The 25,939-nt window shown below is 41.6% G+C and overlaps 1 protein-coding gene and 4 non-coding genes across 12 annotated transcripts in view; 4 read left to right on the plus strand and 1 right to left on the minus strand.

Moving 5' to 3' along the window:
- Nucleotides 1–25,939, minus strand: part of LOC117757407 (pleckstrin homology domain-containing family A member 5-like) — a 198,845-nt gene that overhangs the window by 23,564 nt on the left and 149,342 nt on the right. For all 8 annotated transcript variants that reach the window (XM_034578551.1, XM_034578548.1, XM_034578547.1 and 5 more), the window contains 9 exons: nt 25,119–25,290; nt 22,388–22,492; nt 19,008–19,080; nt 16,147–16,247; nt 14,491–14,606; nt 12,524–13,645; nt 6,331–6,617; nt 5,374–5,612; nt 316–399 (listed from right to left, as the gene is read on the minus strand). In XM_034578551.1, coding sequence (XP_034434442.1) covers nt 316–399; nt 5,374–5,612; nt 6,331–6,617; nt 12,524–13,645; nt 14,491–14,606; nt 16,147–16,247; nt 19,008–19,080; nt 22,388–22,492; nt 25,119–25,290 — 2,299 coding nt within the window. The remainder of the gene's footprint in view (nt 1–315; nt 400–5,373; nt 5,613–6,330; nt 6,618–12,523; nt 13,646–14,490; nt 14,607–16,146; nt 16,248–19,007; nt 19,081–22,387; nt 22,493–25,118; nt 25,291–25,939) is intronic.
- On the plus strand, nt 2,937–3,008 carry trnap-cgg. Its single transcript has one exon. It is a non-coding gene; the product is annotated as a tRNA-Pro (tRNA).
- trnap-agg lies at nt 3,557–3,628 on the plus strand. Its single transcript has one exon. It is a non-coding gene; the product is annotated as a tRNA-Pro (tRNA).
- Nucleotides 4,161–4,232, plus strand: trnap-agg. Its single transcript has one exon. It is a non-coding gene; the product is annotated as a tRNA-Pro (tRNA).
- Nucleotides 4,756–4,827, plus strand: trnap-agg. Its single transcript has one exon. It is a non-coding gene; the product is annotated as a tRNA-Pro (tRNA).

Genomic DNA, 25,939 nt, shown 5'->3' on the forward strand with positions numbered 1-25,939 from the left:
CAGGAAGGTCTCTCTCACACGCACAAACACATACACACGCACAGGCACACGCACACGCACACGCACACGCACACACACTGTGTCATTGCTTGGAACACAGTGAAATAACCGAATGCACACACTGTGACAAACAGCGAGCTGCTAAAAGCCACGTCGGAATTTTGTGGGCGAGTGATGTCAGTGACGGACAGCAGAGGGTGTTTTTTGATTGGGGTAATGTTCTCAAAATTGTATTCCCTCTTTGTGAGAGCTCATTGTAAGCAGTTGATCAGTGGGCTGCATCTGACAGAGTGGAGTGCATGGGAGGAGACTCACCGTCTTGCCTTGCAGCGTCTGTGGGGTGATGGTCTGAGGAGGGACGCCGCCTGCAATCGATCGCCGGTCAGCTGGGTACCCGTACTGTGGGGGAGGGAGGAGAACGCAATGAATCAGACTGAAGGTGAAATTTCAGCGATTCCTCACAGCGACCGACGAACACCCATAAGTGGTATTTGGACAAACGTGCTCATTTAAATTGATTTTAAACAGGGTATTATTTGACTACCATTGATATAGGTTTAACATTGGTTTGGTTAAGTTTGCATGTGTATTACTATCATATGGAATCTTGGAAGTACAATGTCTTAACCATATTTCCATCACTTATGCCTGGGTATTATCTCTTTTAGCTAACTAAAGCTATTGATTTTAACTGTTTGCAGTTTGTCTTTTCTTCTCTGCTTGCTTTCTTTTTTTTTTTTACACCTGAACACTTTGTGGACATTTGCTGGTAAAATTCTTAATAAATACATATTGGCAATTGCACAAGGGGCAAAATTACTGATTTAAAAGACCGTAGCTAAAAATGCACATGATTTGGCTGATTAACGTTCTACATCTCACACACACATTCACACTTTCAACCTGCATTTCAGAAATTACTGATTAGATGGCTCAACATTGCTGCAGCGCAAAACTTATCTGGAAACATGTAACATGTCTTTGCTATTACCTGGTTTATTGTGATACCATTATAAAACCACTTCCTGACATTGTCCTTCCTGAATCATTCCCACTTGAATGTTTTACCTGATACCTGCCCATTTACTATGAGTAAAGATGTTACTCTTTTCACCAGCACCTGCTCTCCTGTGAATTCTCTGCATTTGAGTCCTATCTCACACATGCATGCATGCACAGCATTACATCCCTGGTAAATAATCTGGGCATAATCTTTAATAGTTCCAAACAACAACACTTAAGAGGCCCGTTTTTAATTACAAGGACATTTCCAAATAACACTTAATTTTTTGGACTGTGTTTTCTGCCTTTTTGTTTGCAGCCATCTCAATTATGCACATTTCACAGGCCTTAATAAGAACCTAATCAAATCCACAACAGGTTGGAAACCCTGCAGCCAGCCCCCCCTCCCCCATTAAAGCTCATTAGTACCCCTCTTTGGACCAAAGAATCTGCCAAATGAATAAATGTGAAGTTAATGTGAATGAGCATGTATACACTTTAAGCGAGTCAAAACAGTCTACATTAGAGAGGGCAAAAAAAAACCATGTGAATGCCATGCAAGGGTAGAGAATGAGAACGGCAATAATGTAAAGCACATGATTTGTGCTTAGCTAACGCAGCAGATGCATTGTATTGACATTTAACTAAAGTCATTCATTCAATCAAAAGAGGATGAATATTAAAAATGAGAAGCTAACAATAGGAAACATTTAGCCCTAGTTTCATCCAGTTATCTATCAGCAGACATCTGTTGTCTTTGTGAACAAACACAGAAGACTAATTCCCCTGATTTCAGTGTAATTAAATTCAGCTACTACAGTGGACTACAAATATATTACATTGAAGCAGAACGTTGTTATACTAAAAAGACGAAAGTAAAATAAACATCTATTTTAATTGTTTAATCATGTATTCAGTTTTATAAAATTGAATATAACTGCAAAGGTACCCTAGAAAGATCAATTATTCTGTGGATTGATTAATTGAAAACTTGTTTGGTAATACCAAGTACACAAAGAACTGTTACTATATTATCACGAAAGTAATAGGGATTATTGGAGGTGGAAGGTTTGAGTTAGATTATATCCTGAGGCCTCCCCCTGAGTTTAAATCCATCTGCAGTACAAATGTTTTTTTTTTGTAGCACTACAGAAGAACTACAGCATGAACAAAATGGCACTTAATTATAAAGTGATTTGCTGTGTGAAATGATTCAATAACCTAATCATTGTCAGACATTGATTACTGGCCTCCAGGACTCGCCTCTGATCTGTTCATCTGACGTGTGTTTGTACAGAACAAAAACAAAAATCATTCAGTCATTATACCGACCAAAGAGCACATAGGTGTGGTGCCAATTGTCTCTAGAGCCTATGTCATGAGTCAATAAAAGTCCATAGAATGTTGTCATATTGACATTTAAGGTGTACTGATTCGTTCACAACTCATGCATTGAGTAACACACTGGAAAACATTTCACCTTTAATGCTGCCAGTAGCCTTGGTAGCCTTTCTGCAGCACAGGGAATTCAATATTTTTCTTTTTACCAAGCTTACGTTAACTAGTAGATAAAAAGGCAGCAAAACATCCTTTTATTCTTTCATTCATCATTCATTGCTGGTGTGTCGTGTGTTTCTGCTGCTCTATTCCTTTCATGGACCAAAGACCAGGATATGGCACGGCTGCTCTGCCATGCAAATATTGCAATGCGAGTACAGATGATTCCTTGTGGGCGTCAAACTCATTTCTAGAGCATGTTGTCTCAACGAAACTCTACATTTCAAGGATAGCATAGATATTGGAAGCAGGAGAAAAACTACTTAGCTACTTTCTTCAATGTGAAGGATTGACAGGCGATGCTCTCTGATTCTTACCTGAACAATCACCAAAACTGTTTACCGAAATCATTGCTTTGAGAGTTTCCCATTTTGTGTGGCTCGTTGGTCTAGGGGTATGATTCTCGCTTCGGGTGCGAGAGGTCCCGGGTTCAAATCCCGGACGAGCCCTACAACACATTGTATTTGGTGTTTCTCTATGATAATACATTGGCCTCGTTGATGTCAAACTCAGTTCTAGATGTTACTGCATGTTGTCTCAACGAAACTCTACAATTCAAGGATAGCATAGAGATTGGAAACAGGAGAAAACTACTTGGCTACTTTTGTCAATGGGGAGGATTGACAGGCCATAATGTCTGATTCTTACTTGAACAATCACCAAAACTGCTTACCGAAATGGCTGATTTGAGAGAATCTCAATATATCTAGCCGATGATTCTCTCTTAGGGCGCGACTACTTGGCACATTGTATTTAGTGCTTTATGATAATACATTGGCCTTGTTGATGTCAAACTCGGTTCTAAATATTTGAGATGTTACTGCATGTTGTCTCAACGAAACCCCACATTTCAAGGATAGCATAGAGATTGCAAGCAGGAGAAAGCTACTTGGCTACTTGGTCAATGTTGAGGGATGACAGGCCATGCTAACTGATTCTTACTTGAACAGTCACCAACGGACCGAATTAGTTACTTTGAGAAAAATCTTAATTATGTGGTTCGTTGGTCTAGGGGTATGATTCTCGCTTAGGGTGCGAGAGGTCCCGGGTTCAAATCCCGGACGAGCCCTTCACCATATGGTATTTTGTGTTTCTCAGTGATAATGGCTTGTTGGCTTCAAACTTTCGTTGATGTTACTGCATGTTGTCTCAAAGAAACTCTACAATTCAAAGATAGCATAGAGATTGGAAGCAGGAGAAAACTACTTGGCTACTTTTGTCAATGGGGAGGATTGACAGGCCATAATGTCTGATTCTTACTTGAACAATCACCAAAACTGCTTACCGAAATGGCTGATTTGAGAGAATCTCAATATATCTAGCTGATGATTCTCTCTTAGGGCGCGACTACTTGGCACATTGTATTTAGTGCTTTATGATAATACATTGGCCTTGTTGATGTCAAACTCGGTTCTAAATATTTGAGATGTTACTGCATGTTGTCTCAACGAAACCCCACATTTCAAGGATAGCATAGAGATTGCAAGCAGGAGAAAGCTACTTGGTCAATGTTGAGGGATGACAGGCCATGCTAACTGATTCTTACTTGAACAATCACCAACGTACCGAATTAGTTACTTTGAGAAAAATCTTAATTATGTGGTTCGTTGGTCTAGGGGTATGATTCTCGCTTAGGGTGCGAGAGGTCCCGGGTTCAAATCCCGGACGAGCCCTTCACCATATTTTGTGTTTCTCAGTGATAATGACTTGTTGGCTTCAAACTTTCGTTGATGTTACTGCATGTTGTCTCAACGAAACCCCACAATTCAAGGATAGCATAGAGATTGGAAGTAGGACACAAGTATTTAGCTACTTTAATCAATGTGCTGTCGTATTCTTACTTGAACAGTCACCAACACTGTTTACCAAGATGGTTGCTTTGGGATGAATTGAAGCTCATTAACCGAGAGATATCGTGCTCCTAAGGCTGCAAAAGGTTGTGTAATCGAATCCTAGACGAGTCCTTCACCTCATAGTCTTTAGCCTTTCTCTCTGATGATTCTTTGTGCGCGTAAAACTCATTTCTAGAGCATGTTGTCTCAACGAAACTCTACAATTCAAGGATAGCATAGAGATTGCAAGCAGGAGAAAGCTACTTGGTCAATGTTGAGGGATGACAGGCCATGCTAACTGATTCTTACTTGAACAATCACCAACGTACCGAATTAGTTACTTTGAGAAAAATCTTAATTATGTGGTTCGTTGGTCTAGGGGTATGATTCTCGCTTAGGGTGCGAGAGGTCCCGGGTTCAAATCCTGGACGAGCCCTACACCATATGGTATTTTGTGTTTCTCAGTGATAATGACTTGTTCGCTTCAAACTTGGTTGATGTTACTGCATTTTGTCTCAAAGAAACTCTACAATTCAAGGATAGCATAGAAATTGGAAGTAGGAGAAAAGTACGTGGCTACCTTCTTCAATGTTGAGGGATGACAGGCCATACTAACAGATTCTTACTTAAACAATCACCAAGGGAAATGTTTACTTTGAGAAACAATCTCAAATTTGTGGCTCGTTGGCGTATGAGTCTTGCTTAGGGTGCAAGAGGTCTGGGGTTTAAATCCCGGCTGAGTCCTTCATCAGATGGTATTTAGCCTTTCTCTCTGATGATGCACTGTCCTTGTGGGCGTCATTTCTATTTAATTGATATGTTATTTTGTGTTGGCCAAACGAAACTCTACAATTCAAGCATAGATATTTTAAGCAGGAGAAAAAGTACTTAGCTACTTTCATCAATGTGGAGGAATTACAGCCTGTACTTGATGCGCTAAACAAAAATTATCATCATCATTATTTGATTCCATGTCCTCTACCTTGGCGAGATGTGTCCTCTGCCGTCGGTCCAGTGTACCGTCCCCTCTGAACACCGGTGAGGACACCTCAGAGAAGGAGTTGCTGGGGTTGTGAGCAACCTGCTGATGAGGAGCAGAGAAGGTGCTGTAGAGAGCCAGGGAGCCATGGGATGGTGAGGTGGGGATGGATTGCGCCACAGCATGTTCAGAGATGTTGCCCATAGTCTTTGTGCTGGGCAGAGTTCCATAATGACCCACACCTGCAATCACAATAACAGGAGGAGAAAATCAAGTTACAATGGAGTCAAAAGAATACGATATATTCTGTGATGGTGATGAAACTGGAGCAGGCCTAATAACAACTCTGATATTATGCTGATATTTCTTATCACGAATGGCAGTAGCAATCATCCTGCAAAATTAGTAACCAATGGGTTGGTAGAATATGTTTTACAGCCATTGATACAAGGACCTTCTGTGGTATCTCCATTTCATTTGGTTATTGAAAACAATGATTTGAGTCGCCACTACAGGGATGTAAATACTTGTCCGGTAACATCAAGCATATTACAAACACAACTATGTAACTGTAATGCCACTGACTGGGATCAGATGTGGGAGATCCATTACACAGTGCTTAGTGCATGAACAAGATACACCATGTACCCCACGACCCAAAAGCAACTGCACCTAGGATTACTTGCATGGTTTAAAAAAAATCCACAACACAAACGGTCAATAGGGACAAAGGCTCTCAGGCCAATGGGGTTTTATTTTGTATTCTAATAGCTTGGAGTTGGCCACTGGGACCAATTTGCAGCAAAACTGACTCACAAAGCCACATCCAGTGTTCAGGGGGCTCTGAGATGCCAGCTCTGACCCAGTCTCAGGTTGTCGGTGAAAGAATAATAAGAGCTAATTTGCAAACATGAAATCTTGTGAAAATAGAAATAGAAACAAATACTTTTACTTGTGTACCTGATGGCTGAGCAATACTATGTCTGGAGAAAGCCTGTCTCTGCTGCCACTCATACAGCTGCCACATGGTGTCATCCCTCATCGACCTCCTCTTATCTGCTGTGGTGACACTGGTGGTGGAAGCGGGACGGAGAGCACGGTCGTACACAGAACCCGCCATGCTGCAGATGCTATCGGGCCTCATCATGCTGTTCCGGGGCAGTGTGCGGTAGCCCTCTGGGTAGCGGGGCACAGGTTGAGCACGGTGGCTGGGCATGTTCCTGGGTAAGGTCTGGTAGGATGTAATGCTGAGAGGAAAAGCAGGCAGACGGACGAGAAATGAGTACTCCCTTGTAACCACAGATCCAAGATCTTTTATCTTCCTCTCCATTACAGGTAGGTCAAATATTTGCAACAGATATTCCTTAAACTCATTCATAAATCAAGCAAATAACAGGGGTAATTAGAATTTTTTGTACAGATACATTTTTGCATCCAATATTGTTCTTTTTCAACTTCTTTTAGCAGTTTATGCCATAGTGAAATCTTTCCAACTGCATCAAATGCTTTACTGTTGGTCAATAATGGGAGCAAAGGAAGAAAGGATCCACCTAAAAACCTGCACTCACTGTTACTGTACCCATCAGCCTGTGAATCAATTCCTTTAATTAGCGAGTGAATAGGAACCAGTTTAATTATCTGTATGTCCGTGCCTTGACATGTAGGTTGTGCCTGACTGGATTTAATGATCAAACTGCTTTCATTAGCAGAACTCGGCTTCACTTTGGCTTTGACCTGGTGACAAAAAGGTAATGAGCAGCTCGTCATCATTAGCAGCTAATCATAAAATGGAAGCCCTCGTTGTCTATAGGACGTTGGCTTTGACCTTATGAGTCCACAGTGTGGGTTTACTTGATGGAAAGATTGCCGAGGGAACCTGTAACACACATTAGTTTCATTTCCCGGAGACATTAACCTTTACCATAACTACCAATTGCCTAATTCTAGTCCGAAACATTAACCCTTACCTTAACATAAACCTTATCTTACCCTTCCTCAAAAAATGTATTCATCCTAACATTCAATGATATACGTTAAAGATACTTGTTTTTTGTGAGAGTGATAATCACAGCTTACTGTTTAAAAAAAAGAAATGCACTGAACGACGATATCATGGTGCATGTTTTGGCCCGGAGGTTCTCGATTAGTTGAGCCTCAGGACCCACATTTTTCCTGAGTCATTAAGTTGCGACCCAGATTTTTGAACAACTCCAATTTAACGTACGTGCTGCAGTATTTTCTATTTCGTTTCAAAGTGCTGACCTTAGCACTTATTGCTGAGACACTGCCGTCATGACAGCAAGGGCTACAAAAGGTTACTGCGTGTGCCCTGCCTCATGGGAAAGCGTATGTCCTTCAAAATAAAAGCACATCATGCTAAGAGTTTTACTTTAGAAAAAAAAAAACACACACAAAAAAGCGTCCCACTAAAAGGGTCCCTTCCACCCACTTTTGGGTCACAACCCACCATTTGGGAACCAGTGTTTTAGCCCATTTATTATACATAAGAGTGTATATACTTCAATATTACTGCCTGCCACTTTCCACCTTCAAGAGAGCCAGTTCGCTCCACCCAATGACTGAAATGCCCAAATCTCTGTTGTTGCTGCCTGATAATGTCTGTCTGACAGTCAGTCTGAACGGCCATTTAATGCACTGCAGTATTTAAGCCTTTTGTTTACACCAATATACAATATAACAATTTAGGAGCTGTAAGATTATGCCCATACAACTTTTGAGTTTTAGTTTTTCTCAGTTTTTTCATTGGTGTTTTCTTGCTCTGGTACAGGAAGATAACATCCATATATAGGATTAGAAAACCTCTTGTTTTTCAGAAAGCCCCTTCCCTCTCAGACCTCTCCAGCATCTGAATTGTGGAGGTTTGTCCTGTAATTTTTTGTAACTTTCCAAAACAAACAATCCATCAGCGATTGATGATATGACTTAACGGCTTCTTTCTCAAGATCTGATTTTCATTCTTTCTATACTTTTGCGTGTACAAATAAATGCAACACACAGCTATAAACATATCCCTTTAATGCTGTGTGAAGAGCATTGATTAGTTCCTCCAACTGGTAGAGACAAGTGTATATTAGCACTACAGGGCTTATTGACTCACTGAATGAATCACAGATAGGATAATATTGAATCTTAGGTTTTAGTAGCAGTTGATAATAATTTGAATGAAATAAAGTACAGATTCTCTTTGAAAGTACTTTCATATTGGCATTCTGACAGGGTATACATGACAAGCAGTGTTTGACTTGCAGTGTTAATCATCTAACTTCTCCCATAAAACCACGGCTAGCAGAATTGCTCTCCCATACTCTGGTCCCCACAGTAACAACTGCTGTCAAATATAACTATGACAACACAATGTGTAATTCCTTCCATTTACTCACTGCCGCTGTCTTTCAGTCCACAGATGAAAGGACTAATCTTGCCACACACTGGTCTGCCTCATTTCTGTGAGATACGTCTGTCAGAAACACCGCTCACAGACGCACTGCTCCACCTCACAATTATAAGATAACCTGATGTGTCTTGAATTACATACACCACCTTGGTGGGTCACAATGATTGGATTTGCAATGGTGTAGTAAACAGTTGAATTGAGTTGGTGCTTTGTGGGGCTGTTCTGCAGCTCTGCTTGTCTGAATGTCACTGCACACCACTGCATGCTGGTGCATACAAGGGGTTTGGGCAATTTAGGAATGAAAAATGTACCCAAACTATTTCAATGCTCGTAACAATGACCAAATTCACATTACCCTCATTGTTTTCTGCTTTTACATTTTCTGACAATAATGATTGTGAAGATCCATTCACGTGTTATAGTCCTATAAGGCATTAAGGTAAAGATAACATCCCAAATGTAGTCTGTTTAAAACTGGCTACTACAAGACACAAACAACAGCACAGTCTTGCATAAGCTCCTAAGACTGTTAGGGTCAGCATGTACACCTGCAGGACAAAACTGATTACAACTCCAGCTTGTGTGAATATATCTAAAATAGCCATGGCGGTGCAGGTTTGATCGTTCATTAACTTTTAATATTCTGTTGTCTCACAAAGCTCAAGACCTCTTCAATAACCCATATTCAAAATAAGGCACCATTGACGGATGATGCTGTCACAGAGGGTAAAGATGAAGGTATCCTCTCTTATCTCAGATACATGTGGAGTATCTCTTTCATCATCAGGATTAGATGTGATAGTTTACCAATGGCAATAACTCATCAAACCACAACGTATAGTGATAAGACATCTTTCATCTTAAGTTAGATCAGTGCTTGTAACTCCAGAACAGTCTGAGAAGTAAACGTGAAGAAGATGAAATCATCATTTCTGTCATCTGGGGCAATTTATTGATTTTCTTCTTACATTCCAAGTTTTCATTTTGCTGGAGAAACGCAACTTGATTTTCTAGCTGATACCAAAACTATGAGAGTGATTCTAAAAGCTCTCTATATTTGTGGGAACATTTAGCAAAGGAGAACATCAGAGCCAGCAAGATTATGAATTAACTTTGATGAATTATTAATTATTCCTTTGAATACAAAAGTTTCTCCAACAGAAACTTTACAGACTGTTGGTCTCCAAATCTCTGTCAGTGAGGCAGAGAGTTCCTGCTTTTTGGAAGCTTGGTCATATTGAAAACTTTGATCTTGTTTAACACATCATTTTCCAATTTAGTATCTAATCACCTCAATCTATGAGTAATATTTTCACTAGATGTTGGAAATGTAATGGAAAAAGTTCAAAGCAGCTCTGCAGCATATAACTACAAACTCAAGAGTTGCTTACCCGAGTTCAATTCAGTTCATTTTGGATCAAATGGTGGTTTGGCAGGATTTAATTGTGAAACATCAGCAGGAAATTTAATATGTGACACACTACAGTACATGTAATTCACATCATTTGAAAATGCAAGTGATACAATATACTATCTATAGATAGATAGTATATTGTATAAATTATTGAATAAAAGCCAGTAGTCAAACCAAGGGTGTTAACTTTAGGTGAATTACATGTACTGTAGTGTGTCACATGTTCAATTTCCTGCAATATATATATATATATATAATATAGTCCTACAACAAAATGTTCCTATTTTGTGCTGAGTTCCGTAACGACGACAAATGCGTCTGCAGCGCTCAGCGTGCTCTGTTCTCATTAAAGTCTCATTACCATGACTTATTCATGGCAGCAGAAGGAGAGGGGGAGCGCTCAGAGCAAAGAGAGTATCGGCACTCTGCACTTGTGTGTTCCGCTGTACTTTTCAGTACAGAACAGCTAAATGCCAGCTAATCACCAGCATTCCCAGCTGAGACGCACATCTGTGGTGACACAAAAAGCTTTCAGCTTCCTGTGGCCTGCAAGGTAAGAGCACGGCCCGGGCAAGACACATGGGGAACAACAGGGGGGTGGACTGACAAGATGGAATGGCAGAGTCAGAAATGGGGAGCAGACATGTCTGTTTGTGGAGAGTGAAGACAGACATCTGTGCAATCAAACTGTGTGGAGGCACTTTAAAAGAAGAAATCATCATACATACAATACAAAGCCACTATGGGACCTCAGACAATTATCTTGAATAGTTTCACAGAGAATCATTTTCATATCAGACTAATTCCAGGTTTAGAAAAAAGTTAAATGGCTGCCTTAAAAATTCTGTGTTTCTGACTTTATAGATAGGTCTGAGGGCTGGTTTAAGACCTTTGAATCGTTGCCCACAGCTGGATGAATATTTTGAATATGTGTCTTGTACCCATCGGTGAATATGTCCATTGGAGATACAATTGACAGATTAGAGCTTTTTAGGCAGGGTTAAATTGAGGGTGTCATCGTCCAGCAAGATGCTTCCAAGCAACATGAATGAAATATGAAAAGCAGTGACAACGATGGGTGAGGTGGGCGCAGCTGTAAGTCCAACGAAAAAACTCATTGCAAGCATTAAGTAGCTCCTTGTAGTGGCTGCTACCACAGCTTGTGTATAAATGACATCAGCTTGACCTGCTATGGATTGGTTGGAGCAACAGGACCTGAACCTCAAATCTGCAGGCAGAGGCAGGTGGTGTCCTCTTAAACAGCTCATTATTACAGCAAGGGCAGAAACCAATAACAGAAAAATACATTGGTCAGATAAAACCTGACCAATGATTTAATGTCATAAGTAAAGATGAAGCACTGAGTTAACCTGCCATCGGCTTGAGAGGTTCGCTGTTCACCATGATTGCACATACGTATTGTTCGGCCGATGTGACCAAACTCAAACCCACACATGTCTAAGCCAAACGGACCAAACCCGGCCCGACCCACCGTGTCCCAATCCTCTATTAGTGTAAATGACTGCAGCAATCTGATGCCGTTTCAGTCATAATTCAACTAACTGAAATAACATCTTGAAATATGACACAGCAGCATTTGCTCTGTCACGCATTTCAAGAAGAAAACAAGAAAGCGTTTCGAAATGACAACTCCTGCAGCACTGCTGATTACAAATACAACTGGGAATGTGGCTGTGACACAAAGGACTAATGAGCCCCAGTAATCTGATGTTTTCCCTCGCAAACAAAGGAATACACAGTCGTAAAAGGATCGGTCTGGTGTGTAGAAGCGTCTGTTTGGTTACTCTCTCGCAGCCTGCTGCCATTTGCGTGTGATTTAATTAAGGTAAACACAACACTCGGTTCTGACACTTCTCAAATTGGAGGCTACAGATTAATGAACAATACTCAATCAACTACGTTCATTTATTGTTCAGACTGATTTACAAATGGTCCACACCATTAAACGTTATTTTTGATAACATCTAGTGGCTGGAGAGTATCTAATTCATTATTAAATGTTTCAAACATGACTATATTACATTGTATTGGCCCTCAGTATTTAGTTTGTTATATTTGGTAAAGCCATGTTGCTTCAAAAACAAACACACCCAGAACTTTACAACACAAACAGGCAAAGAGAATTTCAAGGTCAGGAAATCAACAAATGGTTGCAGCACCTCTGAGGCGTAGAAAGTAGCTCCATCATAGAACCTTAGAGAGGAGATGACCGGACTAAACAACAATTTGGGTTCTGGCATCCCAAAAAATGGTTCCAAGAAAGAACAGCACAATTACAGAAACAAAGAGGCAGTCAGTCTCACCTCCTGGTGTCTTCATCCAGTCCTCTTGATCTGTGCGTGCGGACCCAGTGCTCCAGCTGCTGCATGGAGTTTGTCCTGGACAGGCCCTTCTCAGGCTCCGGCACTGGGACAGGGGACTTTACTGGAACCATGGCAATGTTGCCATCCACATCTGCCGGGCTGCAGTCCACAGCCTGCTCCCCTGCCACAGACCCTGAGCTGTTAACGTTTGCGGGCTTTTGGACATTCATGTTGGCCTGGCTCTGGCGAGATTCGGCCACGGCAGCTGCGATGGCGGCAGCTTGAGCCGGCTGCAACTTGATGCTGCTGATTCTGGTCAGAGACCTCTCTCCACTTGGGTCTCTCTGGAAGCCATATTTATCACCGTCACGGAGTGTGGCATACTTCTCTGTGTCTCGGAGAGTAGCATATTTATCTCCTTCTCGTAGTGTACTGTATTTCTTCACTGCCCTCATAGTGCCGTATTTGTCCATGACATGTATGGTACCATATTTATTCTCCATGTCCCGCATTGTGGCGTACCTGTCCGTCTCCTTTAGTGACAGCTGTCTCTTCACTTCCTTTTGAGGAACATATCTCTGTCCTTCATTTTTGAGTGTGTGCCGGTCACCAACTTTCTGAAGTGCATATTTTTCTCCGTCCTTCGTAAGCAAATACTTCTCTCCATCTTTCGTTGGAGCATATTTCTCCTCTGTTGAAGCCACCGTATACTTTTCACCCACCTTCTGGACTGCGTACTTCTCCATATCCCTATGAATGGTGTACACCTCTCCATCTTTCTGCAGTGAGTATTTCTCTCCGTCTTTTCGAAGCAAGTACTTCTCTCCATCCTTATGGAGGAGATACTTCTCTCCATCCTTCTGAAGCATATAACTCACCCCATCTTTCTTTACCGAGTACCTCTCACCATCTCTCTGTAAGGTGTAGTATTCGCATTCCCTCTGGCCATTGTGTTTCTCTACATCTTTTTGCCATTTGTCGTCGGCCTGAGATAGGGAGTGTTGTCGCACAGGTTCTCGGTTGCGTTCATTGTTCTGAATCTCAGGCCGAGTTAGGACTCTGTGGTTTAGTAAGTTGTTCGGCTCCTGAGGCGCGTGCTGCTCCACTTTCAACTTGTCCGATCTGGGAAGAGACAAAGAGTCAGAATCCAAAAGGGAAAAGGGAAAATGTTACAAAGAATAACAGAAGGAGGTTTTACAGAGATTTCAAAGACAAATTTAGTGTCAGAGGTTCTGTGTTGGTTCTGTGTTGGCTCTATCACCCTTGCTTTCTAGCCTTACACTTCTTAAAAGTGTGATCTCTGCCAGAAAAACTTGACAGCCGACTGCTCTAAATAAAGGTGTGAACGCACCCATGTTCCATTGAAGACCCATTTCTGATTAAATCACTCAGACCCACAGGCCCTGTTCAGACCTGACCTAACATCCGTCTTGGGTAATCCGATCCCAAGTGGACAGCTCGAGGTGTGAATGTAACTGTGTGAATGTGAACCCAGCGCTTCTTGGGAGCATTCACACCAGTACTTAAGTCTGTCCCATTTGTGATGGGATCACCTGAAACGTATGTTAATACCAATTCTGAACATGGCCATGGTCAATCTGGTTTAAAAAAACATCACTTGGTTTTCGGCAACAGAAATTACATATGTGTTCATTTGCATGTAGAGCAGAGAAGGGACATCTGATCCCAGTTGGTCAATGAAGACACATGAGGAGACACAATGTGATCCTTTATCCCAGTTTATGGTGTAGCTATGAAGCCTCTGCATGTAGTCACAGAAGGTATTGACCACAACTATGCAGAATTCATCATTATGCAATATTTAATATTATTGCATTTTTGTACACTTTCTGTACTTTCCACTGGTAACACTTTTATTTAGTGTCACATGTCCAGATGACAGCATTAAGTTATTACGTGCGATTTTAGGGGAATCCAGGAAAGTGTAATCTGTGGTGAGCACCGACCTTCTGACCGGTTCAGAGTGGACGAGGGCAGCATCCGTCATGACTTTCATCCAGGACTCCATCTCTTTGGCTGCGTCAGTGCAGAAATAATATGTCCGCATGTTTGGATGAGTAGCCTGGCAATGTAGCGAGAGAGAGAGAGAGAGAGAGAGAGAGAGAGAGAGAGAAAGAGAAAGAGAAAGAGAGAGAGAGAGAGATTTGAGGATATATAGCAGCGGTGCCAGAAGCAGCTTTGGATGCTGACCTTGAGATTCCAGCATGGGGTCTTTATATCATTCATGCTGGCAGAGGAGTGTGATTGTGTACTGTATGATTGTGTGTGTGTGTGTATGTGTGTGTGTGTGTGTGTGTGTGTGTGTGTGTGTGTGTGTGTGTGTGTGTGTGTGTGTGTTTGCGTATGCTTGCAGCTGTGTGTGTGTGTGCTCCCTGGCTTCCTCTCCATGTGTCTCAATGTGAGAAGTGGGAAAGTCTCCAAGATTTCTTTGTGTATCTTGGCAAAGGCAAAGCTGTGTAAGTAAGAATGACACTGAGGCATGTAACTTACCACTTACTGTGTGTGTAGGTGTTTGATTATACTTCACATATGTGTCGAGTCCTTACTTCTTCGCTTTCATTATGCAACTAAACAGATTTACATGTTAGCCAAGTAAATTCACAACTTAATGGAGCAGTTCAACAATTTTGATAAATTTCCTGCACCTATTTCAGATGTAAGATCAGAAGCACAGAACTGGGGTCAGGATGTAGTTAGCATACCTTAGCATCAAACAGATTGCCTGACTATGCAAAGTGACATCTCGTGCTTTAAAACATTTCTAAAGGTCACAAGTATAATCTTTGTGGATTGTGGATTTGGGATACAAATTACATGATGGAACTATTTTCAGTGTGGTGACTAAAACAAACATCGTCCTGCTGTCGCAGTGAGGCTGCCAAGTTACCATCATACCTTCAATGAGCCCAAATCTGTGGCCACTGATTGTATCTGGCAGCCCATGCTAGAGCCAGAGAAGCTACACAAGTAATGATGTAGAAAAATCACACAATCATTTTATGCCTCTGCTGCATTGTACAGATACAACAAATGCCAAATGTGTTAATTGGTGGGAGAACTGCTTGATGGACGGCTGAACGGTTTAGGAGACCCTCTCCCACTACGTCTCTCTAACACTGGAATTGGAGGTTGGGTGGAGGGATTGTCTGTGTCCAAATAATATGTATATAATAATAATATGTCTTCCCCCTTTCTGTGATTTCACTTTGCCTCCACATTTTACACTATTAACGTGAGGAGATGGTGAATCTACCTTTGAACTTTGGACAAAGCCCGGCTCGCCGTGTCGCCAAGCTTCTGGTCTTTATGCTAACAAAGGCTAACAATGTCCTGAGTCCAGCTCTGTATTTAACACAGAGACGTGAGAATAAAATCCATCTTCTCAAAAAGCAATTTAACAAAAAGCAAACTTCCCACAATACTGAGCTGTTCCTCTAAAACAGTCTGTACACTCTATGAACAACATGCTGCGGTTGTCTGTGGACTCTTTTCAGCTTTTGTCAACCAGCCAGGGTGAAAGATTGTGACCGTTTTAAACCATCACAACCACTGATTGAAAAACTATGGAGGAAGAAGGCATGTTTAAAACAGACACTATTTACCTTAAAGGCGTATTTCCTGCTGATGTGGTCATCCACGGACAGCATGGAGATGTGAAAGCTGGGCAGCAGGATACTTCCCAGGATGTTGTCCTCTTTGTCATCTGCACATGAGAAATAGAAAAGTCAGGAGAGCGGTGTGTTAATATCTGACACATGTGCATCCAAAGACAAAGATGTCACGTGCTGGCTTAGGTGCAGTGGAGATATGGATTCATGTGTTTAAAATGAGGCTGTAGATGAGACACGTTGAAGAGCTTGGACTTGTAACATTGTTTTATTGTTTTATTGTGAACTTCCATTAACTATCATGCTCCTTGTTTGTGGGAAGATGACGCCAAAACTGGGGTTTGAAGTCAGAACCTCCTTTTCTGTGAGGGGACAACACAAACTACTGCAGCACCGTGCCACTGTTATTGCTTGATTGTTATATCTCAGCTCAGTAGATAACATAATGCTGATAATGGCTGGTTGCTGGTGCGGAGGCATGAAAACACTGCTTTTGTTCTCACCTCCATTTTTCTCTCACATTTCCAAAGCAAAACAGCTGCAAAGCACAAAAGCTGTGAGACGCTGCCATGAATGCAACAATCAACCACAACCGAAAGCTGATTCTTGTCGGGATGTGATGACTGCATCATTTCATCACCTCTGCACTCTGTACAGCTTGATGATTTTTGATGGGAGAGGCAAACTTTAGGCAGTGTGACGCCAGCAGAAACGTGTCCGCTGCACCAGCTGCAGCAAAGACCTACAAAGCCTGCAGCCAGTGCGGCTGTTTGATTTAGCTGAGCCTGCACAGTGGGCCCCGCGTCTCCTCCAGCCCCATAGCTGCTGGTGAATTATTGAGATGCAAGAACACGTGCACGGGGAAAATAAGCAAGAAAGAGAGGGAATGAGTAAGATGGCATGTGGAGAGATGTTGTAGGTACACAGCGCTGCCTCCGCTGCCAAACACAGGAACCGTGTGAGTGGGTGTTCTTTAGAGCAACTGACATTTCAGGGTTCTTTCTTTGTTCAGATAAGTTCCCTTCTACACTGCACACTGGAACTGGCAATACTCAGATTAAGCTAAAAGTTTGATTAAAGGTTGATTTGAGGTTTGATTACTCATGAATCTAACGAGCCAATAACATGGCAGCATGGCAAAGCATAAAATCAGGTGTCATTTGCTTTAAAGTCTTGTTATTCTTTAGAGATTTCAAGAGAAGGTCCAGTGTGTATGTTTTAGTACCCTCCCTTTCCAAGTGATATGATAAAAACATGAAGGGCCCTCTGTTAGTCAGTCCCTTCTAGTCTACAGGTGCCACATGACGGACTCTGTAGAAGACATATTGAGCTATTCATCGAGTCCAGAGTATTGAGGAACCTACATATGTCTAGAGTTTAGATTGTTTCCGGGCTGCCGGAAGCCTTCTACTGCTCTGATGGTTCTCAGCCAAGTATATTAGGTGCCACAATGCTCTCTACAACAACATTAATTCTCTACAATCGTGAAGTCATCACATATCACCTCACTCTGGTTTTAAATAATTGCCGCAGGAGGGATGCTTATCATTCTTGCTCAGACAAAATGTACAACAAGTCTGTATGAAAAGCTCCCAACCAGCAATACAATGAGGAGAAAAATGAAAAAGAAAATGTTGTTATCAGAGAGCTGAGCACGTCATTGTCCTTCGCGTTCTCTCTCTCGTCTCAGGCTGGCTCAGCCAGTAAACATCCAATTCTCCCCTGGGTGTTTTCATGAAAGCGGCTCCTGATTGCTCTCTGGGAGCGGCTAATTTGTCAATTTAAGGAGATGGAAAAATCGCTTTCAAGGATTTAGGAGACATGAAGGAGAAACAGATGAGCTTTTGCTCGAATGTAAAGTTCTAAATTAGTGTTGCAGCGCGGGTGTTACAACTGTGGGTGAAAGCAAGGACGACTACTTTTAAATGACAAGGGCACTTGACCTCTTGAACCTTGGTTTTACCCTGTTACTGTGCTCTTGATTCACTTAAGTAAGAAAGCAAATTCTCCACACTGTGTGACGGTGTCTCAGATACATTATCTTCTCATTGCACCACTTGAGCCTCTCTTCAACCAAATTACCAAATAACATTTACCTCAAGTGGTATCTAGTCATACCATGTGACCCCAGATCTACTGTGTGGTAATTTGATAAAAAAAAATATCAATGTATCTGGTGACACTGTAATCCACACTAAAGTACGATATGAACTCAAATGATGGGGCTTAAGGGGAACTTATTGCCCAAAGGGCCCACATCTGTCATTCCTTTTTGCTGCTTTGAACAATGCTTGATCATATAACGTAAAGATGGGCGAGGAACAGAAAACATACCTAGTTAACAAGGTTTGTCAATAAAATTGCCGTTAAGATGAAGATGGTGGACAGCACTAACCTTAACCAGAACACAGTGACTGTTACATTTGCCATAACAGACTGTCTTTGTTTTACTCTGGTTGCTCCGAGCTGGACATTCTACCTGCAAATAGCTTCTGATTTGAGCAGAGCAGCTGAAGGTATCTGTGGACCCATGTCCCTAATTTGGTAAAAACTGAATGTTGGGTCAGTGGTTAAGGTTAGGGTAGGTCTCAAGGAGATGAATGCATGTCTATGTGATGATCCTATGTGTGTGTGTGAGTGTGTGTGTGCATGCGTGTGTGTTTAAGGTTACATTAGTAAAGTAGTGGTTACGCGTAAAGTTGTTTTCATTATTGTGTGTCTTTATGAGAAGTCCCGAAGTCTCACCTATGGCATCATGTGTGTGTGTGTGTGTGTGTGTGTGTGTGTGTGTGTGTGTGTGTGTGTGTGTGTGTGTGTGTGTGTGTGTGTGTGTGTGTGTGGGTGTGTGTATTCACCACGGTAGTAGAAGAGGCACATGTCGCACAGCACAAACCACCTCTTCTTCCACAGCTTCATGCCTGTGCTGTCCTGCAGGGGTTAAAAATCACAGACCATCAACCAAAGAGTAGTAATTAAGGGGGACTATACACACACACACACACAGTTTGATCTCCTCTCACTTCCCTCCTCTTGACACCCTCAGCCTCTCCCTCTGGCTGCCTCTGTTAGCAGCTTCTATCTCCTCCCCTGAGACAACTGTTTTGTTTTATCTCTACCTAACGCACTTACAAATTTGCCTCTGTGGTGCTCAGGGCGAAGGTCTGTGCTTTGTTCTCTACGCTGCTGTGGTTCTTTTTTTCCCCATCCCCTGACTGGCGCCGTCTGACTGCAGCGATGGTAATAAGCTTTAGAGACCATTTGCTCATTCCACTCTGGTCTTTAACAGTGTTTGCAGTGGCCAAAAGTAACACACACCTCTCCCCCCACGGGGGCGTTTTTCTGGTGTGAAGTGAATCAATTCCTGTTTCGATGTGAATACAGAGGATGCGGCTGAGATGGAGGTTATTGACAGAGGTTCGACAACAGAGCTGAGGCTGTCTCCAGCAGAGCGTCGGATGGTCAGAGTTCACAGAGCAACTGAAAAACTGACCCACAGTGAATCAGTCTGCAGTGAGAGGGTAGAAAAGGAATGAGAGAAGAGCAAACATCCAGTCAAACAGGAGCAGGGTCCTCAGTTTCTTTGGCAGCAGCAAGACGCAGCGCTTCTCCACGATCTGTACCAGCACTGTCACATGGCTGAGCCCCAGAAAAGCTTCCCGGGGATCAGCCCCAACATATCGACCAACACTAAACCTACATCATCCCTACAATTCTTTAAAAGTATAAATATATACTTTTCTGGTCCCTACTTTATCAAACACTGATTTAAAGATGCAGAAATGTCAACAAAACCGAGTGCTCAGTGAAGTCCAGCTACTTCTTTATTACTCAACTCAAATGCAGAAGGTGACAGGCCTTTATATGAGGCCGGTTTGTATTAGAGAACGGACCTAAATATAGTATATTTATACATCACTTATATATGTACATATACTTCAATATGAAACCTGGTTTTAACCCCCTGTTTGCCCTGATTCTCTGACTTGTCCTGCTGGGCCTGGGCTGCATATACCTGCACGTACACACGCACACACACAGAGCGTGCATAAGGCTGTGAAGAGAAGACAACTTCAGATGATGGCAACTGCTTGTTACTTTCAGCGCAATTAAAAGTAAAAAGCCCACTCAACACGTGAATCACAGCAGCAGCAGCAGGACAGAAGGAAGGTCTGCACTGACTCATAACACTCAGGAGTATTTTATTTTGTATGTTGCTTATTTAGCTGCTGTGTACGTTTTTTTTTCAGTGACATATTGTTGAATTAATGGTCTAAAAACAGTATTTAGTTGTGTTGTCAGAATATATAATATGATGTAATGGAACTTCCTGCAGTCACATTATGTTGATAAATATGTTCCTCCACATCATATATTTGATAAATGGTTCATTTTGGTTTATCTTCTATGAGGTAATAATGGCTTCAGAATGTACCAGAGGAGACCAAAACCTTGCCACTTTCCCCCACCATGCAGTGCTATAGTCTGTTTGGTGTATATCCTTGAGGAAAGCCCTGGTGATGTGAGGAACATCACGGTGAACATTAGAGCAACCACAGGGTCTCCCTTGTTTCTGTCATGGGTTTTCTTAAAAGCTGCAGATGAGTCAGTGGCTGTCAGTCAGACAGATGACAGCGGGCAAAGGTGCATGTAAGGTAGAGAGCAAAACAGGTAATCAAGTCATGAAAAGGAGCTAATTTACAGTCTTTACCTCGACTTTTTAGGAATAAGTCTGTTTAATTTCAGTTTAATGGCCCCAATATGCTGTCATACATATGAAACCAGGGCAAGTTCCCCACATAAAACCCAATTTAACTCATGGGTTGCACCTATACTGTCATTTTGCTATTGTGGAAAAATAATAATCCTCTTGGTTGACACTATGTCCAGGATGCAGCAGTGGTGCCCTTGCAAAATATGTCAGGAGGGAAGTTGCATTGCATGATCCAAGTCCAACTTTCCATTTTCAGTGTATTGGTGTATAGCTCTGCAGTTTTTATTGTTTCCTGTCGCGAAGGGGATTTTGAAAACAGGGAAAGGCAGTAGGCAAAATGGAAGAAGAGAATGTTGGCTTAAAAATGGCAGCCAGTGGCAGGTTTATACCCACAGTCCACACCTGACAGTCAGACCACCCTACTATTCTTTACACAGCCTGATAATAAGACTAAAATGCTATTCTTATTCATTCAGCCTGACATTGAATTCCTGTCAGCAATCTTTGTATGACGCAGATAAAATGGAACATGTTGACTATACTTAAGGGGCTAGCTGTTTCCCCTGCCATCAGGCTTTAAGTTGAACTAACCAACATTAACTATGCAGGTTCTAGCAAGCAGGACCTGAATAAAGATGATGGATAGGAGGCAGCTAAACAAAGTCCATTACTCCAAAACAGAAAATACTAAACTCAAGCATCAAACTCGCAAAACTCAGGAACAGTACAACAAGCAGGAATACAAGAGGGAAACTGAACATGAACAAACATGACATATATACATGTATTTTTTACTGTATTCTATATCTACTTTATATTGTTCTGTACTGTAATCTTGGAGCAAGCTGGCACATAAAGTCTTATCTTATATGAACGGACAAAAGAGAGCACAGTGACTAAATAATAAAGGAGGTAGAGATTATTGATCACAAATAAAACACATCGGGGCCAGGAAGACACTCACAGAGGAGGGAAACCAGACGGAGACAGGAAGGAAAACAAGTGGTAGAGGTCAGAAACATCAAAGTAAAACAGGGTCGAACAAATCCAAACTCCAAACAACTGAGACACAAATCCAAAAAGCAAACACAAGGAAATAACAAGGCCTAAGTCCAAAGAATGACAAGTAAACTCAAAGTCCATACAAATTAAAAAAGCAAGTACAAACCGATAGTTTCAAGACGTGACTAGAGTCATTTTATGTCTAGAACGAAGGCAGGAGTCTGACATTAATGTACGGTCATGAGATCAGAGCCAATAATTCACATCTCAGTCTTAAAAAGGCAAAAGCAAATAAATGCATTTGCGAATATATTATCTACTGTGATTCAATGTGGTGTCACAAAGCGTAGTGAATAATACTGCTACTTTCTGTGTACTATATAATAGCCTGTGTGTGTATTTCATCTTTTATAGCTTCTGCCTCATTATCCCCTATCCCCTCAGCTGCCCTCTGTCTGTCCACTCTCATCCACACACAAACTCAAACACACACGATACTGAAGTTGGATTTTCTCCCTCTACCTGTTTGTAGAGCCAGTTGCTCTTGACCACAGGCGCGTTGGGGTTCCTCTTGATGGAGTTGGACCTCTTGCCAAAGTTGTGAATTTTTTTGGAAGACCTAGATGGCTGTGAAATAAAAAAACGAGAAAATTAGGTTCAGCTTATGTTCAGCTAATTTATATAACATATAATGAAATGCACACATTTGAATGAAGAAGTCGCACAAACTAACGCGACAGTAACAAAAACACTGGGAGCGATAATCCAAATAAAAATTGTCCAAATCATCAGATGTCCTCCCCCGATCTCAACAAACAATGTGACATGACAAGTGCACTGTGCATTGATATAAAAAAAGATTGTACAGAAGAACAGCAGCTTTTCTAACAACTATAAAAAGCAACCACAGAGGCAGCTGTACAGAGCTCATTAAATGAAGCATATTCTTATTCCCTATACATCCAGACTCATTTCCTCAAAATGCAGCACAGCAGCACAAAACACTTTTAAAGCAATTAGTAGTAGAAAGGTACAAAAAGTCCTTTGGATAAGTTTGTATTTAACACAAATAGGATGAAATTACAATTGAATCTCATTTAGTTATCATGTTATGATCGTATTCATTAGAGTAATGTGTCCTACAGTGGCAGGACCTGTAGACCAGCACCTGGCCCTGTTTGCATCATGCAGATGTAAAGATAAAGCAGTGGACAGCTCCACACATTCTATTCCCCTGCATGTCTGTACATATATTGCTCTCTTCTTTCTTTTCACACCACAACATCCAATGCAGCACATTCTCAGTCAGTGACTCCCTGTTGAGGAAAGCCTTGGCCGGTTGGGACGAGAGGAGAGAGGAGAGGTGGGTGGAATGGAGGAGAGAGAGACCAGAAACAGCTGTGTCACGGTATTTAAACTGTCAGACTGATTTTTATTATGATAACAGTAATAGCAATGACAGCATCTCCAAATAATAATAACAATAATGAATGTATGATTGAGCAGTATTGTCAAATCTTGATGCAGGTCAGAATCACAGAGAATGAGGACAGAGAGGAAAGCACAGACTACAGGATATGATATTATTTATATACATAGAGGGAGACAGAGATGCTCAAAGCCTCATTACCCATATGTTGGATAATGGTAATGGGTAATGGTAGCATTTTAGGCTAAAGTAAACACAAACTATTTAATTATTTACACTGCAAAATATGCTCAAAGAATGCCCAGCTACTTTCCTGCTTTTATGACCTTTTTTCCTGAAATGCTTCATCTTTTCCTTCCTCCTCTTCACACAGCCCGTGTGTGGTTCTATTAAAGATGTTAATCCCATAAATAATGACTTCTAATGAATAAATGAAGCTGTGCAGTGTTATGATTTCCTTTGGCCAGTTCAAGCAGAAGTAACACATCAGTTATTCATGAAAACTTCGGATTTGATCTACCCATGCATATTTATTTCCTGTGCGTTTGTGTGGTTTATCAAGCATTTATAAATGCACACATTGTACAATCTAATGGAGCAGTGACCCACTCCAGGACACTTAGTGCCAGATATAAGGGATGTTTGCGTCCTGAGGTTAACCTACAATATTATTGAAACGACAAATCAGCTCGGACAGGGCTGTTGCACTAATGGTTTGTGTTGGTATGTATCACTTCCATTAATTACTCTCATTCATTCCCTCAGTTATAAAAACAGTACAGTTGAAAACTTCTTGAACCAGAGAAGCTGCTTCTTTTGCATAATGCCGCGTGCAATCTACTCAATAGTTGGAAACATTTTCTTTTTCTTTCTGGTGGAGAGTTAGATGAGAATATTAACATCAGTCTCATTTCTGTATGTTAAACATAAGGCTACAGTCAAACACCAGTTAGACTGGAAACAAGGGGAACACTGAACCTCACTCTGTCCAAAGGATACAAAAGCTGACAACCAGCACCTTAAAGCTGACAACAATATCCCATATTTTGTTGGTTTGATTAATTCAAGAAAGAAAGAAACAACCGGAGTGTAAAAACAACAGCTCAACACTAAATTGTGGGTTATGTATTGGACGGACTATTGACGTATAAGCTCCAGTAACTGCCATTGAACCTGTTGAGACTCCAGAAAGTTATGGTTTCGAGCACTGCATTAGTGACACCCATAGAATCCACTGGAAGGTAAATAGGTCTCATTTGTCACATCATACTTTGTCACTTCTTCTTTATTGAACATCATGCATTTGCTATTTGTCATCCATCCCCCCCTCCATCCCCTACTCTGGACTTTATCATTGTATACTTCATCAGCTCATTCATCCTCAAGTCAGTAAAAGGACACCTAAAAATAATAATAATATATAATAAGAAATAAACATTCCCTGCATTAATCCAGGCTGCAGCTTTCTTTCGAGCATCATCTGAACAACTTCACACTTGACACTGCACTTCCTTGGCTCCTGAGCAATGAACTGTATCTGCAGGTTTTTATCTCTTGAACTGTTACACGTTGCATGTTCATTATAAAGTGAAGTATATACCCTGGAACACTACATAAAAATATATCAACCTCCCAGCCAGCCCGCCTTGCCCTCTTTGCAAGGTCTGCTAAAGATACTTCATAAATGTTACTTTATTAGAAAAGAATGAGATCATAACCACATGCATCATTTTCATTGTTATGAGCCCTGGTCTAAAACATCAGAGGTCTAAATCTCATCAGAGCTATGTCTAACATTGAAGTTATGTTTGTGTGGAGACTGACCCGTGTGGATGATGTACAGGTGGTGGGCGTAGTGGCCGTGGTGGTGGGGCTGCCAGGAAAGGTGCTGTAGTCGGAGCCACCTGTGTAGTTTGAAGCCTCGCTCATGGTGCTCATGGGACGTTCCTTCTTGTCACTGCCGCTGTCCTGCTCTGACGAAGCCTTGGGAGCTGGCCTGCCACAGGGCGAGAGACATAGAGAGACGAAGAGAGAAGGAGTCAGTCAGACAGTCGACCTTTGACCACACAGGAGCCAGAGGGTTTGACGGTAGCTTCAGCGGTAAATCTGGGAAGCAGGTGGGTGGTCAGCTGTGCATAACAGACATGAGCATGGGCATGAGTCCAGACTGTAGTTGTTATGCAGCTCAGTGCTCAGCTTTCCAGGCAGAACTGCTCACTGTTAGATGCCAACACTCTTCTCCTTTAACAAAAAGCCACGGTTGAGAAAATTAAACATTTTTTAAAAAGCAAATGTCTCCTTTAACTCAGTTCTTCAGTTCTTCCCCTTGAAACACAGAGAGATCATATATCAAAACACATTTGAAGATGGTCATATGGAAACATGTACGGTAAGGTGGTTTTGAATATAAAACCAGAAAGCAGATGAGAGACTGACGAATGAAAACATTTGATGAATGCTGACAACAGCAATGACTCCTTTCATTTGTTCATAACGCTGTCCTGGTTGTGGAGGAGTGCAGCAGATATTCAAAGGGTCATGGCCGTTTGTTTATGTGAGCTTATAACAGGTTTCTTGGGGTATCTTCTGGGCAAGAAGTCAAGATGTTCTAGTGTGCTCTTCCAGGGTTGGGCTTTGTCACCTAT

This window comes from Hippoglossus hippoglossus, chromosome 23, assembly GCF_009819705.1.
Source record: "Hippoglossus hippoglossus isolate fHipHip1 chromosome 23, fHipHip1.pri, whole genome shotgun sequence".
NCBI lineage: Eukaryota > Metazoa > Chordata > Actinopteri > Pleuronectiformes > Pleuronectidae > Hippoglossus > Hippoglossus hippoglossus.